This window comes from Caretta caretta, chromosome 2, assembly GCF_965140235.1.
Source record: "Caretta caretta isolate rCarCar2 chromosome 2, rCarCar1.hap1, whole genome shotgun sequence".
In the NCBI taxonomy this organism is placed as follows: Eukaryota; Metazoa; Chordata; order Testudines; family Cheloniidae; genus Caretta; species Caretta caretta.
The window spans coordinates 184,904,979-184,922,578 of NC_134207.1; the positions used below are offsets into that span (position 1 = coordinate 184,904,979).

The window sequence follows — 17,600 nt, forward strand, 5'->3', positions numbered from 1 at the left end:
AAGACAGACAGACAGATTAGGTAAAGAGAAAGATAGAGAGAGAGTTCACATATGCACACAGGTATAATACATATATACCCACAGGTACATACATTCCTATGCATGTCCAAGAATTTCTAGATGTGACCATAATAAATAATTGAAAAAGGATTAAAATATTTTGAAGTTCACCTTTTGATAACATTCTGATCTTGGATTTTTCACAGTTTTTATCTTTTTCTTTGTTTTTATCCTTCTCTTTTTCTTTCTCAGAGTCATCTTTACTAGATTTATCTTCTTCTTGTAGACTGGGGAAACTCGAAAGCTGTAGTTGTATTGATTCCTGTTGAAAAAAATATAATAATTTAGGGCCAGATTCAATAAAATTTACATGGATTCCAATCTGAAGAGATTTGCATTCGGGAGTGCACAGCTAGAAAAATTGAAGCCAGATATAATTTTTTCCTACTGGGTAAAATTAAATCTTATCGGGAGAATAATGCATTCTTTGGCCCAAATTCTGCCCTCAGATGTGTGTGTGTGCTGCTCCCACTGAAGTCAGAATTTCTTCCTTAATATTTGCAAACTAAGACCTCTGAGTTTACAAGTATTAAAGATACATTATTCTCCACTATCAGTAATTAAACTTTTCTCTCAATAATTATAACACTGGAAGTACATTCTTATAGGTGTTCTTCTTCCCATAAACCATTCTATATCTGAAGAGATATTGCAAGTGCTAGATAATGACCAAAATAACTTCCACAGAATTTTTTTTGCAAATTCATATGAAGTGCTATGCACACATACAGTGTTATAAAATTTAAACTCACTTTTCAGGCCCTGAGAATTGTTTAGCTATCAGGTTTATCAAGTAAAAAACCATCTGTAAACATGGCCCTTAGCAAAAACTTAAAAAAAAAAAAATGAGTACTGCAGTTTTCAGTACAGTGGGTGTGCTAACTGAATTTTTCCAGTGCATCAGAAATCCATGTCCTAAAGATTTTGACATTTCAAAGACTGCGAATTCCTTTGAAGCTGCACTTGTTAGAAAACTGGGAATTCATGGTGTTTGGCCTTTTTTGTTTTGCTTTTGTGAAATCATTATTTTCCACTTACACTGACACAGGATTTTTCAGACAACAGTAAAAAACGAGTTGATATTCAATGAAATGTATTGATAAACTGATAATGCTGTGACAAACTTCAAAAGAATGGAATCTGACTACAAGAAGGAAAAGAAAGTATGGCTAAGTATTCACACTGTTTTGAAGAAAAATGAACAAAATCAGATATTAAAGTTTTGTAAAAATACATTGCTTGCATCAAACTGGCAAAATCAGTAGTATTAGAAGTGCTTTTAAACACATTGGGGGCCTGCATAATTGGTAAGCTACAGCTGCATCATGATGACGTCCAAATTACCATGTATTAAAAAAAAAATAGCCTGATTGCTAGCAAATTTCTATCATCAATTTTCATAGATTGCTGATGTACAGAAAAACAAATCTCACTACAATATTTTACCCTAAAGGGTATTTTTCGGAAGCAGAACATTAGTAACTCAATTGATGCCTGCAATAACTATTACAAATCTTAGAGTTATTAAAAATAACCACTATCAGACACCAAAACAAGTGTAAGACAAAAATCCTAGCAAAACTAGCTATTGGTGTCACAGTAAGACAGGAAGTCAAAACTTCCTCCGCTGAATCGGTGTCTTGATGAAGCTGAAATGTGGTACAGAAGACTTGAGATGCAAAGCACTGTAAAAATGGAAGCAAAGCCCTGTGACAAAATATTAATTGGGGTTTATTTTCTCAATCTCTATTTTTGTTACCATGAGGCAGAAATGTTAGCAGAATGCTGCACTGAATATAGAAAGAGAATGGGAACTCTCAGCCATATGAAATAAGGACATGCAGGAGACTGTCCGCTAACTGCTAAGTTGCACTTAATGGACTGAAGTATGTTTTCCTTTCACTTGCTGAGGAAAAACTGTAAGTAAATGTTTTGTTCTGATGACAGGACTTTGTATGAATCAGTGCCACAAGATCCTTCAGAACAACTTCAGATTTCCTGCGCTATCTAATGCTGGGTGATTCTGTCATTAGTTCTTCAAAACAGACGAATCGTATGGAATTGGCATCCTCAGCACTTTAATCCTGAACTATTAAAATGGCTATTAAGATGCACCTATTTTGACGAGAAGAGAAAAATGACAGACTGTACACATAGCATAAACACACATGTAAACATACAGTATCTATTTTGTGTTACACATATACGATTCTGCGTATAATATTTGGTTGCTCTTGAAGAAACACACAAAAGGGCTGTAGAGTCGTGAAAGCAATCTATTATTTTTTGTTATATTTATTTTTATTGATTTTTCTCAATAGTAAAATACAACGTTAATAAGTACATTGATACAAGGTAAGTATAGTGAATAACAAAAGAAATGTTCAAGTTGCAATAATACACTGATAAGTCAATAGTATAACATTAGAGGCAACATTCCTTTTAAGTAAGGACATAGTGAATCATCAGGTAAGCGTTCAAGATCAAGTAATACAGGTAACAAGATTTTTCCTACACAGGAAAATGAAGGCAAATTTTCAAATATCAATACAAACATCAGGGTTGCAGTACAATCCATACTCTGTAGTTCTGGCAATGTACCGTACATTCTCTGGTAATCAAAACCCTGTGCTTTGTAAACCGCTAAGATAAACTAATAAAAAAGTAATTCAAAATAAACTCAAAATACGCTTCTTTCTCCTTTAAAGTAAAAGTAAACCATTTCAAATGGCACAACATTTCCAGTATCCTTCAGCCAGTCCAAGGAGGAGTGTGCAGGTCTAGCTTTCCATTGCAAAGCTAATCTGCATTAGTAAGCAAAAGGCCAATATAAGAGCAAAGCATAGTTTCTATCTACTCAAGTATTCAGAACCAATGGTCTTTACATGAGACAGATGTTGGGAGTCCAGGGGTACTTTAACTCCTGTGATCTTTTCAGTATAGTCAAAGAATTCTTCCCAGTAACTCGTCAGACCGGGGTAGGACCAGAGGATGTGTACAAGTGACCCCTCCTCTGTCTGGCATCAGGGTGCAGTTTGGGAGAAGTATTTTATCCCAAACCCTGCCCACCTCTATGGAGTTAAACACATGTTCTCTGCAGTACATTATCAACTACCATGCGATGTTTAATACAATCTCTTATATTTATATTATTCTCCTTTTCATTCTCCATTAAACAATAGAAAACACAAATAAAATGCAGAACAAAAGCCACACATTTTTGAATAATGCAAGTTAAGCTAAAAGCATAGTATTTTTTTAAATATATACCTACAACTATAAAATAACCTGTCAATTTCCCTACTGCATAATCATCATTGTAGAGCAGTGAGAACTTGGAGAAGTTCAGTTGCTAAACAAGATCTGGTTTTTGGTCTTTCAAAAAATAAATATAAATGAATGAATGAATCAATGAATGAATAAAATAAATAAATAAATAAAAATCCTCTCCACCCTTATGAGCCTATGGGGAGAGTTCAATTTGTTGCATTTCAAGTCAATAGAGGAAAGTCAAAGAAAGTACACTTAAAAGTGATTGTTTGTTTTGTTCTGAGCTCACAAAAGTCATTTTTCTCCATCTCTTTCTCTCTATGGCTAATCTCATTTGCCAATAAAACAACTGAATCTCCAAATACCAATGCTGGAAGCTTTTAAGGTTTTTTATTATTATTATTATTTAAAAAATCTTGTTTGTCTGGTCAAGTGAAAATGATTGTGACAGTTTTTGGTGGTTTTGGTTTTGGGTTTTTTGTTTTGGTTTTTGGAGTTTGTTTTTTTTGCAAGCGAGCCTAGAAGAACTGTTTTCCAGAATCTGAATCTGCGGGATCAAATTGCCAAGATGTTTTGGTCAAAAAGTTGTTTCTTTGAAATAAATGGAATACAAAATGGAATCCTACTCAGAATAATGCACCCTCTCTTCTCTGCCAATGTATTTATAGAGAGTCAAGATCTGTGTAGTATTATGAAGCGCATACTGGGGGACCGATACATAATGGATCTCAGCTGAACTAGAAACCAGAGTGAATTTAGAACTGTATCTGGTGTAGCCTCAAAAGAGATAGCCTTAGAGAAAAGAACAATTCTATCTTTTATTTTATTTTTAATTTTAATCTGAATTCTTTTGAATTCTTTTCCATTTGTTGAAATTTTCAGGGGGTCTGGAAAAAAAAGCAAACAACACCCTGTGACATACTGTAAGACTACTTCAATATTTCAATATAAAGTACACGCTAAGCCAGATAACTTCATAAAATCGTGTGCATTGTCAGATGTAAATTTTTTTCTGCTTTCCCCAAAAATATATTGTTAAAAGCCCAATTAAGTAACATGATCATGCAAGTGAAAGTGGAAGTCAACCATGCAGCTAACAGCCATGATTTCAGATGTACCTGATTATCATGAAGACCTTCTGCTCCCAGTCGAGGGGATGATTCTTCGCACACAGCAAGACTCCGGACCAGTTTCCCCTTAGCTCCTGACTGAATAAGATAGAAAGAAAACAAAACAAAGGAAACTACTGCTGACCCCAAATCTGCAAATGTGCCAACCATCCCAATGAATTTCAAATAATCAGGTACTTGTCCAGCAAAACTGCATTTGCTTGAGATGCAAGTGCATGTATGTGATAGACAAAGGATGAACTACAGCAGATTCTGCCCAGCAAGTCATTTGACACATGGGTTTGGCTTTTAAATGCTTTTGCTACACTTCACTTCAGCTGAAAATCATAAAAGTAAAAACAAAAAAAATCTGGTAACGTAGTCAAAGCAACAACTCTATTTTCTGTAAACAGCAATAGAGCTGAACAGTGACAAATTTTAAAAGTGGTATTGAAAATGTTGGAAAATGTTATTTAAAAAAAGAACAGCGAGCGAGCTAGCGGATTTCACACTAACTAGCTGCCTTCCTCCTACTCAATCTTTTTAATCCCTACAGCTTTAGAAACTTGATTACTCCACTTAAATAAAATTCAAACAAAACACTAATTACAAAAGAAAAATTAAACGCGATTTTTCTTCCCCATTTGCACACACAAACACATACACAGATCACACATACAAGTACATGGCAAGCCCAGTAACCAACGTATGACTGCTAAATAAAGGGGAGATTGACACTTAATATCTTGTGAAACTCCTCTGCTTTTGTGCCACATGATTATGAAGAAAAACTGAAGATAAAAGCTCATTGTTGTATATGAAAACAGTCACCTGAATGGAACTTTTTATCACCTGTCAGCTCCGCATGCAATGTGAAACCTTACCTTGGATCTCTTTTTCTGCTGGTTCTGGTTTACGCCTCGTTTCTGTGCGTAACAAATAATTGTCACTTTAGTGGAAAATGCACACAATAGCAATATCAGCATACTTCATTAAATCCTTCTCAAAGCAAACCTTTATCATCATTTGCTGATTGCAAAGTAACATTCCTAAGGCAACTCCAAAGAAGTGGGAAGCCAAGAATTGCCTCTGCTGTATGCATTAATCTGATTGATATAAACAAGATGCAAACTTGATGCTTTGCTGTGGTATGCTCAAATACTTCAGTATTGTCTTTTTATCATGTTTTGTAAGCCTCTCTCCCTCTCCAAACTCCTTCCCCTTTTGAGCTTCGCAGTAATCCCATAAATTGCAGTCCCTTTTTCTTTTAATATCCTTTTAAGGTAAAAAAAAAATCATCTTGTAAAGACTCAAGTTTTTAATGATCTTTCTTTAGTTTTGCATAACAAGAGCGTCACTGCTTTTTTGTTGGTAATAATTGTTATTTTTAAAATTAAATTCACTGTAAAATTAAGAAATACAGCAGTCTCTATGAATTCTGTGAGTCCATCAGATGAAGATAATGTCCTAAATATCCCAAGACAAATATTTTACTGTATTTATAATGGGTACCCAGTAACGGGCTCCTTAGCAATTAAAAAATACTACCAATTATATAACAAGAAAAAGAAAAGAAAAGCATGAGGAGAGAAGAATAGAAAAAATCTAGCCAAACAAAAGACAGTGGAAATAGCAATGTAACAACAACACAGTTACATAGCCATCCAAGGTCCTTCTTCCTCTTACCTGGAGGTCCGTCTTGGCATCACTCAGCTTCTCCTCCTTTTCCTCTGCTTCCAAGCTTTCCGTTTTATTAATGATGTAGTTCTCTGGGGTCGCATCAGAGATGGCGGACTCCTGCTCTTTGGCAGCTTCCTCTGCTGTCTCCTGGTTCAATTTACCTTGCTCAGACATTCTCCCAGACAGAAATTAAAACAAGATTCGGTGACCTGGACAGTCGAGACATCCCCCAAAAAAAGAGGGAGGAAGGTGAAATTTTTACTTTTGTTCTCAAAAAGCAAAATGATTTCATTTCCTTTGACAAACAAACCACAATAACAAACTCAGGAGTGCAGGGCAATACACTCCAGCAGAAAACAAATATATTGAATTGACACCGGGGAAGAGTAGAGTAGAGATATGATAAATAAAACAACTTGGTTTCAAACATGCTTGGTGGTAGAGAATGTAAACCACAGTTAAGGTACGTTAAGCCCTCACCCCTTGCTCTCCTGCCACAGCCAAGGAGTTGCTGCAGAGGTGAAGACCGGGATGGAAAGGATTTTTTTTCCCCCTAAGATAAGTCAAATGGATGTCCCATTTACACTTCCGGGTCATAGGCATGTCAGTGCTCCCCTCCTCCAGCATCTCTCTCATAATACATACACATACAAATAAAGCACAGCCAAGAGGAGGAATACTGCAGATTTCTATCACTCAGGTATTGTCTGGCGTATAGCGAGAGAGCCAATACATTCATTACAGGCACACAGAAAATTAAATTCAGTTAAAGAGGTAATAATTCAATATAAATATGAAATCTAAATTTGGCAATAAAGCTCTCAGAGTCAACATCTCCAGACATCAAACTGACAGCTCCATTATTAAAATCATAAGCCTCTTCCCAAACCACATGTCACGCTCCAGCACTATGGAAATCCTACTGGAAGCCCTTGGCAGGTAGCTCTAATGAAGATATCTTAACTGCACTGCATTACTCTCAGCTCACAATGAACTGTTGTACAGAAGCTCTAAAAGGCTTTTTCAAAGTTAAAGCCTATTATTATTTTTCCTCTCTCTACCCACAAAACACCCTCCCGACATCTCCCCCACTGATCAATTGTCAAATGAGTCTCATGAATAATTTAGCTTCCCTTCTCCCCCCCCCCCTTTCTTTTTTTCTTGTTTTAAGATGTGTCTGAAAGAAAAACAACTGCAGTGGAAAGGGGGAGTTATTTCAGAAACAGATTTCAGTGCAATAGCTTGCCCTTTCCCAATAGTGTAACAATGGTTATTAGACAAAACTATATTTTGCCATGTTTCTTTTACAGCTTGTAATAAACATTCAGCACTTTTTTTCTGTCTGTTTTTTTGAATGGAAATGCAAAGCATTTTAAAACATCAGTCATTTGGATTTAGAATTCTACTATCTGTTTTAGGCATGTTGAAGAGGTTCCTGCATAAAGATATGTTTCAGAGTAACAGCCGTGTTAGTCTGTCTTCGCAAAAAGAAAAGGAGTACTTGTGGCACCTTAGAGACTAACCAATTTATTTGAGCATGAGCTTTTGTGAGCTGTAGCTCACAAAAGCTCATGCTCAAATAAATTGGTTAGTCTCTAAGGTGCCACAAGTACTCCTTTTCTTTTTACATAAAGATATGTTACTGTTCCATCTCAATTTGCAACAGATTGGGGAGATTTAGCAGAATTAGATTTTCTGAACAACTGTGAGTTTCATACCTGTGTGTTTATGAATACTGGGATGGGGCTGTGAGTTCACCATCTATACACAGTACAATTCATAGGCAATTCAATGAATTTCTCAAAAGAAATGTATTGCTGCCCAAAGGGCCCGATTTTTTTTTTACTGTAAAACATAATGTTGCTGGTTAATTTTTGGCTGTTGTGCACTTACATGTGTAACTCAAATTCACTGAAATTTTCTCACACACGTCTTTAGTTGTACATTGTATGTATAGCAGATCCATACTCAGAAAATACTCACAAATACAAACAATTATAGCCAGCAGACTAACAACTATAACAAACAAGCCATGTACCTTCAAAGCAGCTTTAATTCTCGACGTCTTTCTAGCTGCTTCTGTTGCTCTTCAATGGTTAAATCCACACAAATGATCAATGACAACATGAGTCCCATGTCCCCACTAACAGTTCAGAATGCCAGTCTCCATGCTCTTCCTTTAGACAGTTTTACAGATCATCATCAACCTGGAAAAAGACAAAAAGTAAATAATCATGGTAATAATCATGGTAGGGTTAAGGATGCAATAAATAGGACCAGATTTCTAACACTAATGACCAGCTTCAAGCAAATCACTTTCACAGCTTGATCCAGCTCCACCTGTCTCAAAACTGCCTGCTTCTTCTCTAATGAAGGCTAGAGCCGGCTGTTCAAGTCATAACAGCTCCTACGCAAAGAGCTAAAATTATCAATTGCATTATGCACTGAAGATTACTCACTTCAATTTTAACCTTTTTTAGTGAATTCTAGCACTTTTCACATGAAAAATTAAGATAATCTGTTTGCTTCAATGGAAATCAATATTATCTATGGGCAAAAAAGTCTTCTCTGCTTTTTAACCAAAGCCTCAGCCCCAATTAAGGATTTACACAATATTTTAAAGAGGCTTCATGACTGCTTTTAGGAAGTAATCTCGATAAGGGTACAGTTCATTTACATATTGGTTTAATGAGGCGTATCTGTCAAATAAAAGCTGAAATGATCGGGGGAGGGACCACGAAAAACCAATTCCCCCGAACAATGGAAATCGGCGCAAACTTTCCTTTAGGCAGAATGTAACAAAACATCTCTCTCTCTCTCTACGTTATTGCTCAGAGAGCAAGACTGCGGGATCAATTACTTCAGAAATGCAATGCAAATGCCATTCATCAGGACTGTTATTGCCAGCTGAGTATGGGGTTTGACAGAAAAGGAACATTTTGAGAGGGATTTACAAACTATGGTCATGTGAAATTGTCATGATGCAAATAGTCTTGTTGAGATTTCCATATGTGCAGTGGCCACGGTAATTTGGGGGAAGGAGATAGAAGGCAAAAACACCCCCCAAAGGAACAGAAATACAGTTCACTTGGTGAGAAAAACAAACTGCATATTATCAAACTCTTTTACACTTTTTCTGATGTACATGGTTTTAAATTGCAAACAATTGGAAGTGCTGTACTGTGTGGTATGATGAATTGTATCTCACAACCCATTTAATTTAGCTAAACGCTACAATCAGAACTGGACTGTAACAAATTTTTAAGATCATATTCTGATCTCTCCAGAAATTCAGTGCTGCGTAGGCAAAGAATACTTAGTTACACCGCCTTTTATATTTTCCAAGAGGTAAACATAAATATATATTTTAAGATTGTATCCCTCATTCCCTAAACCAGTAAATAATTTGTATACAGCAATAAAACTACTCATTGCAGGATCATTAAATTATCCTCTCAGAAAAATTTACTTTTCCACGGTCCAACGCTAAGGTGAGGGGACAGTAAAACAACCTTAATAGAATAGAGCACAGCAATTATATTTAGGAATTCATATATAAGTGAGCCTACTAGTGGAACCGATAGAGGTAAAAAATTAATTCACTGACCCAATGAGATTGGCAGGAAGGCAAACTACTCCCAAGACCCATTTTTGCCCCTACCTCAAAATAAAAAGCTGATCTAGTATATCTCAATTCAATACAAGAGTTAAAAAAAGAAAGAAAGAGACAGAGCACTGTGAAGTCCAGAAGCTCCAAAGATATGAGGGAAATAGAGGTAGTTGTAACAAAACCTCGCCAAAAATTAGCATCTAATTTCAGGATTCTACACACTTTTTGCAGCACTGCCACATATGATAAGCTAATATTCACAAAAAGGCATCTCAGATTTCCTCACATTCACCAGCTAGAGAAATCTGCCAAGTCTCCAGCGGACAACAACACTTCTGGTCCTATGCCACAGATCTCAAAATGCAATCTTATCATACCTATTAGGGAATATTTTTATCAATGGAGACCCACACATTGTTACGCTTAAGATATCTAATGCCAATATGAGCTAATGCCAAGACTTCGGGAACTCCGTTGAATATTAGATATTGAACAAAAGATACAGACATTTCACCAAGATTGCATAAAAGTCAGTGGGGGAAGAAGCACACACAATGCTTGAGCAGCATCTCTCAGACCTGCCATGCCGACACTTTTAAAAAGATAATAAAATTATACTCCCAGCATGCATTTCAACATTTTGTTGTAGAAAACGACCCAGGAAAAAATGGATTTTTGTGAGCTGAAATCAAACAATCTTCAACGGGTATATACTGACATATGGGCATAGGAATTTAAGCAATCATACAATTTCATGGGGACAAATATTTTTGTAACCATTTGTAATTATTCCCTGAGCCAAGAGAACAACTGAAGTGAAGAACGGGGTGGGATATCAGTCACAGTTCTGCTTTTTCATCCTTCCTCCAATACAAATTTCTATTCATTTTGGAGGAAATTTGCATACAGTGGTTATCATTCATATTACAATATATGAGATGCACTTTTAGGCTGAGATTCTCAAAGAAATCCATGCTGTACTCGCTCTCTCTGGGAGCTGGACTCCGTTAGGCAGCTCTGAAATCCCCAGTGTTATAGAATAAACTTTAAGGTATATATTAATAAGTGAAAATAGTCAGAAAAATACCTGTATAATGGAACCCTTTGACTCCAAATATGTTTCTGCTCCCTGTGCATATTCAAGATATCAGTTTATTTAATGATCAACACAAATATATTATTATTGCTAGCCCTGCAGTGTCTATACAGTTATGGAAAAAGCATGCTGGATTTTTCTTTGCATTGCACATCAACAAAAATGTTAGCTATGTTCTTACTCTCCATAGTGAAGATTTGACAGTAAGAGGCAGAATAAATGCAGTTCTTTTTTCAGTCTCTAGGCTGAGGTTGCAAAGCTTGTGACTAGAAAAAAAAAATCTAACTTGCAAAGGGAGCAAGTTTTATAGGAATTGCTGAGATTTTTCAAGAGACAAGGCAGATAAGGTAATTTTTATTGGACCAGCTTCTGTTAGTAGAAGGTATAGGCTTTTGAACTACACAAAGTTCTTCTTCAGGTCAGGGAAAGGAATCAGTGTGTCTGAGCTAAAAACAAGCGGGACAGAGTTAAGCATAAGGAGGTCACTGTGCCCAAATTTAAAAAAACTTGAAAATCCCACACAAAAAAGTCAGAGGGAGAAAACAGGGCACCCAACAATACCATTCTTAGAGAGCCATTTCAATAAAAATAATGTAATGGGTTAATAAACCATTACACTTTTTGGGTGGATACTATGGAAATGCAGTTGTCATCTGGTAAATTTATTAATAAAAAGTAATTTATTCCATAGTAACTGGGGGCTCTCCCTACCCATGGTTTGTGCTGAGCCCAGGTGAATTGGTGAGGATGCTACGTGAATTCAAGGGAAATGAGATTGCATGAGTGTTAAACCATGTACCATAATTTATTCATAAATAGCACATACCACACTGATTGAGAAAAAAACGGTTAAAAAAAATTTAAGTGCAAGGCTTTAAAAATACCTGCCTGGAAAATGAAGTGATAAAAAATGTATAATGCAACAAAGTGGTGAGTGAAAACTTTCAAGTATCAATAAATACATTTGCACAATAATCAACACAAGTTGAAACAGAAACAGTCCTCTGACACAATGTGAGAAAGCTCTCTATAAAGAAAGTTACCAACCCCTGTACCAATATTGGAGAGGTAGGTAACATCTAAAGACACTGTGTATTAAAAGCTTGAAAACAAAGTTTGGGCTGATTCTGTGTTCCCTCAGCTCCTACTGATGTCTCCTAAGAATGCCCATTAACACATCAAAGGATCAGGCCTCACACCTGTAAGGCAATGAACACTCCTCTCTAACAGATTTGAGGGTGCACTTCAGCGACATTCAGCACCTGCCAGGATCAGACCCCAAATCACCAATACATTCTCTAAACAGATTTGCTAAGTGAAAAGGCTGAAGAAGTGCTTGTAGGGTTAGGGTGGGCAACAAAACTGGAAAAGGGATGACACAGCCTGTGACTGGATGTTTGGTTCCCTCCCACTTCTCAACTACATTAATTTTACAGGACAGGACCCGTATCCATCCAAATACTCAAAATATGAGACCACACAATAGATTTTGACAGATGTAGTATTTCAGAGGATCCATGAAATATAGGAGCATACATTGGGGATTCTCTCTCTCCGTAAAGAAGTGTCACTCATAATTCCCAATATACATGATTCAAATATAAAAAGGCAGCCCTCACCAGTAATTAGTGCTCTCCTTGGAATCCTGGAAACCATTGGAAAATTTATTTTATTCCCCTTCTTTCCTTCCACTCCGCCCCTGCCCATGACCAAGAGGAATTAACAGTCCTCTTCATCTTGATTGGTCCATTGAAATATGTGTTAACTATTTATGTCAAACAACCTGTTCCACCTTGTATTTAGCTGAGACACTCTGAGTATATTTCCCAGAACTGAGGAAGAGCTCTGTGTAAAGTTCAAAAGTTGTCTCTCTCACTAACAGAAATTGATCCAATAAAAGATATTACCTCGCCCACCTTGTCTCTCCAATATCCTAAAACCAGCACAGCAACAACACTGCATACAGGAAAAGTATTACAAAAAACGGCTCTGCCCAGATTGCTCTCAGGGTTGTCAACTGTTGTGATTTCTAGCATGTTATTTGGTGTTTTGTTTAAACCCAAGCTCCTGGAGTCAAGTGATTATGGGAAAATTTCAATTTTAATTTAAAAACAAATAAGCTTTTTTCTAGCCCTCATGGTTGCAAGGAAAAGCTTGAAAATATGATCCTTAAAGACTCAAAAAACAGAAGGCAAATAAAAATAATCCATTATTTATGTTTAAAAACACAATTTTTAACCAAACGCATGATTTTTTTACCCCTTTTGGTTGGCAATGTCATGCTCTTGCTTTTTCTCACTGCTGTCTGTATATCCGGCAGATCAGAAACACAGATATACTTGAGAGAAAAGACAAGAACAAGTTCTGGGTCTTCACATACCAGGTTATGAATAATCAATCAACCCCAGACCCACTATGGAAAAACAAACAAACGGAATGCAACTAGTTGTTCAATGACTCTTAAAAGGCTGAAGTTGAGTCCTCAAATACAAAGATTGGAAAACATTTTAAAGATGATCCTAGTGTTCTTGTAGCTTTGGTTCTCCACGCACAAAACAAATGCTGCAATGGCAGTAGCAAATCAAGTTTCTCCACACTCTCTTACTAATATCTCCCAGCCATGGTCAGGCAGGACCACATCTATGGGTCAGAGGTTACCTCAGTTTCTATGTTCATTTATTACTGGCCTCTCAACTGAGAATGTTAATTTAGGGAGCCAGTTACAGTCAACTGTTTGTGACAGGGTTTTTGATGACCTGAGGTATGTCTTCAAAGCACCCGTGACTGGCCTGTGCCAGCTGACGCAGGCTCGCGGGGTTGGGCTGGACCCTAGGCTTCTGCGAGGTAGGACAATTCCAGAGCCCGGACTCCAGCCCGAGCCTGTAAGTCTACACAGGAATGAAACAGCCCCACAGCCTGAGTCCCACGAGCCCAAATTGGCTGGCACGGGCCAGCCACAGGTTTTTCTTTGCTGTGTCGACACACCCTTGAAGACACCAACACATTTCATGCAGACCTCCAAACAACCATCAAATGGCAACAACTGTCAAATCCCAGACAACTAGGATAGATTGAAAGGTTCTGGATCACATTATTGACCATTTGAGATATCCAGCTGCCTTTAAAAAGAAAAAAGGACAACAAATGGTAAGATCTTTGGCTGCTGATAGAGGAACAGAGGGAAACTCAAAATAATGTTGGCTTCTCCTTTCAACTGACATATTAAATATGAAGTATCGAAAACACAACAACAAAAACGAGCAGATACAAAAATGGAGAATACCTTATACAATTGAAACTGCAGAAGGAATTTAGGTGCACAGAATGCAGTTACTCAAATTACAATTTGGGTAGAACACTGGGATAAACACTCCTTATCTTGCCAAAAGTGCTATGGAGGTTTTAATCTCAAATAGTCAAGAGAATGGCTTTATATTTTATCAGAAAGACAGGCTTTCCACCAACACAGTGTATCCTAAAACCAGATATACAATTAGTATTGACTAAGGGTACAGCTACACTGCAGCTAGGAGTGTGTTTCTCAGCGCAAGTGGACAGACACATACTAACTGTGCTAACATTAGCAGTATAGCCGGCCATAGTATGGGCAGAGGCTTAGGCTAGCCGCCCAAATACGTACTCAGGAGCTCCAGGCAGATTTCTATTCAGGCTGCTAGACTGAGCAGCTACCTGCACTGTCCTTGGATACACTGCTATTTTGTGCACTAGATCAAGCAGGGCTAGCGCAAGCCTGTCAACTCTCACTAGGAAACATGCGCCCACCTGCGATGTAGACATATTGTAAGAGTATAATCTTCTAGGATTATACTCTTGATTATACTCAATGAACTTTGCCTGCACATAGCTCGCTGTACCATCAGGGCCTAAATTACCAACACTAGCTCTTGAAGAATCCTGGGTTTTTTCCTTGGAAGACTCTCATCCAAGTACTTGTCACACTCAGCCCTAACCCGCAGTATGGGAACCGACATAGTCTGAGTTGCTATTGCTACAGGTACCCACCAAGTTCTAGGAGAGAAGATACAGATTGTATGCCGTACACATCAAATGAATCAGAGAAACTAAGGAGAAAGAAAAAAATTGTAATTTGTACCTCTTAGAATCCAAATAAAATACTCTATATTTTGAGTACTTAAAATATTTCCCATTTTCCTAATGGCAAAGGTATCCTGGCCTATTTTTTCCGTCAGTGTCTCACAGTACAGTACAGTTTTCTAAAATGTTGTTCTCCCAAAACATGAGATACTTCTACTTTGCCTCACATGTACATTAACTATATGTAAGGCTTCTCTTCTTTCTTTCTTCTTTTTTTAAAGTTTGTCTGGAACACCACCAAAAGTGATTTGCCTCTGAAGAACTCAAGTCTAAACGGACTTGGAATGATGAACTGGTGCCTTCCTAAGTCATACTGAGTCTAGCTAAGTCATCTTTGAGAAAAATGTCTTAAGAGCACAGGATGAGACAGATTAAACTCATGTAAAAATACAGTTTGTGCACAAAAATACTGTAGATCTTCTCCTTGGGGAAATTTTTCGGGCTAGTTTCTCCTGGAGCAAGTCCTTTTATAACAACTCAGGATTTGGATGAAACATGATTTCATAAGCACTGCTCTATACTTCTTGCGATACTTGTCGCTGGACTGACGCATTCCTGTAATAGACACAAGATGGATGAGGTCATGTCTTTTATTAGACTAACGTCTGTTGGTGTTAGACACAAGCTTTCAAGCTACACAGAGCTCTTCTTCAGGTCTGGGAAAGGTACTCAGTGTCACAACTAAATACAAGGCTGAACAGATAGTTAGCATAATTAGTTAGCACATATTCTAAGGGGCCATTCAAGGTGACACCCTTGTATTTATAGGACAAAAAGGGGGGTTAGAGGGTTACATTTAGTAGACAGTATTTAACAGTGACACTCTGAGTACCTTTACCAGACCTGAGGAAGAGCTCTGTGTAGCTAGAAAGCTTGTCTCTCTCACCAACAGAAGTTGGTCCAATAAAAGATATGACCTCACCCACCATGTCTCTCCAATTACCTGGGACTGACACAGCTACAACAACGCTGCATTCCTATAATGAAAGGGTTGCAGAAATGAATTACACTCTACTCTGCCTCTCCTGCTATCCACCTGATGTTCTCCTAACTCCCAGTTTATAGCGGTTCCTGTACTCATCCTTCCATTCCTTGTCAAAATTGTATATTTTCATAAACTAGCTTAATTGGCAAATATAAAAGGAAAACAATTGCTAGCAGCAGAACACTGTTCTATAGGAACGTACATACGATGAAGTGCTAGAATTCCCTTACTGGACAAATACTGACCACAGAAGACCAGGGCCTTTTAAATCCAGGATTTAAAAGGAGAGGATCTATCCTTCCCCCCACCTTAATTAATGAGTATGGTTATGCCAGCTAGTCTTAATACCATTCTCTCTCATAAAGCCAGCATGTAGTTAAAGAAATTTTATACTTTTTTCTGAAAAGAAAAAAAAAATCTTTATCAGGTTTACAAAATACCAGAGAGATAATAGGAAAAAGGGCATTTTTTCCCCATTTAACTGTATTCCTCTTCCCTACAGATACTCCACACAGAAACTGTAAGATTATTTTTCTTTTTTCTAACATACAGTTGGTATTTAACCTGTTTTAATATAGAACACACTTGTGAGCACATGTTGCAAACAATTTCTATATTCAGGGCTTGATCCTACTCCCACTGAAGCCAATGAGAGAAAATAGATCCTCTGATACTTTCCACTGCAAGATTACTTTATGAGGATTAGGTTAGTTTACCTCTTCTAATTTGCCTAAATCTTGAATGTTCTAGCTTTGAAGAGACATGAGGAGATCTGATAAGCGTCTCCCAACTCTTCTTATTTGGCACACAAGAGCCATGCCTTTATCAATATTTTCTAAATTAACACTAACAGGAAGACAGGCAAATACAATTCCTGGGCAGATACACCTAAAGGTAAACATAAAGAAAGACTCTAATGTGTAAGTCAGTCTGCTACTGCATTCTTAACCTTAAGAAAACTGATGCAACCATCTATTCAAATCAAACGCCAGAAACAAGCCCATGATATGCAATATGGCACTTCTCAGCTGCCAATTCTGTTGAACAAAGTTTCGATGAATTGATATTAACACTGGTAATAATACACTATATATGGAAAAAAGAACAAATATTATTCATATTGTATGCATATCCCTGCATAGTTATAAGAGTCAGAGGATCTCAGTATGTTACACGTACATGTTAACATAGTATATCAACATTTATCTCTTTATTTGATATCTTCTCAAAGAAAATAATTACCTGAATCATTCCTTTGGCTGAAATACTCATGTCAGAGATGCCAGAAGAACGTAAGTATTAGTTAAAAAAAAAAACAAAACCCAAAAAATAACACTATGCAAAAAGCAAAATATGAGCCCCATCCAAAACCCACTGAAGTAAATATGGTGACTTTAAGGGATTTTTGATCAGACCCTAAAACTCCATATTGCCTTTTTTTTCCTATTGGCAGGAAAACAGTCCTACATCTTGATTTTCACTGTGTTCAGAAGAGAACGAAGTTGAGGACAGGAAGACTGGATTAGAATTCCTGATCCTGAATCTCCAGAATCTGTTATTATTTGTATTGCTGTAGTGCCTAGGAGTCCTAGTACAAATACAAAGCAAAAAGAGATTCCTGGAGCCTCTTGTATGGAACAAGGAGGAGTCGTTTTGTCGAAGTTTGGAGATGGT

General features: G+C 37.2%; 1 protein-coding gene across 21 annotated transcripts in view; it reads right to left on the reverse strand.

Moving 5' to 3' along the window:
• The window catches only part of ARPP21 (cAMP regulated phosphoprotein 21), a 170,932-nt gene that overhangs the window by 121,088 nt on the left and 32,244 nt on the right, over positions 1-17,600 (reverse strand). For 20 of the 21 annotated variants that reach the window (XR_007355060.2, XR_012667159.1, XR_012667160.1 and 17 more), the window contains 5 exons: positions 8,158-8,326; positions 6,126-6,328; positions 5,324-5,365; positions 4,449-4,538; positions 172-322 (listed from right to left, as the gene is read on the reverse strand). Coding sequence is in view for 18 of the 21 variants with exons in the window: in XM_048838972.2 (XP_048694929.1) it covers positions 172-322; positions 4,449-4,538; positions 5,324-5,365; positions 6,126-6,293 (451 nt within the window). In the remaining 3 variants the exon portion in view is untranslated. Of the gene's footprint in view, positions 1-171; positions 323-4,448; positions 4,539-5,323; positions 5,366-6,125; positions 6,329-6,599; positions 6,882-8,157; positions 8,327-17,600 lie in introns of those variants that run through there. The other variant, XM_075125658.1, reaches the window with a different exon arrangement.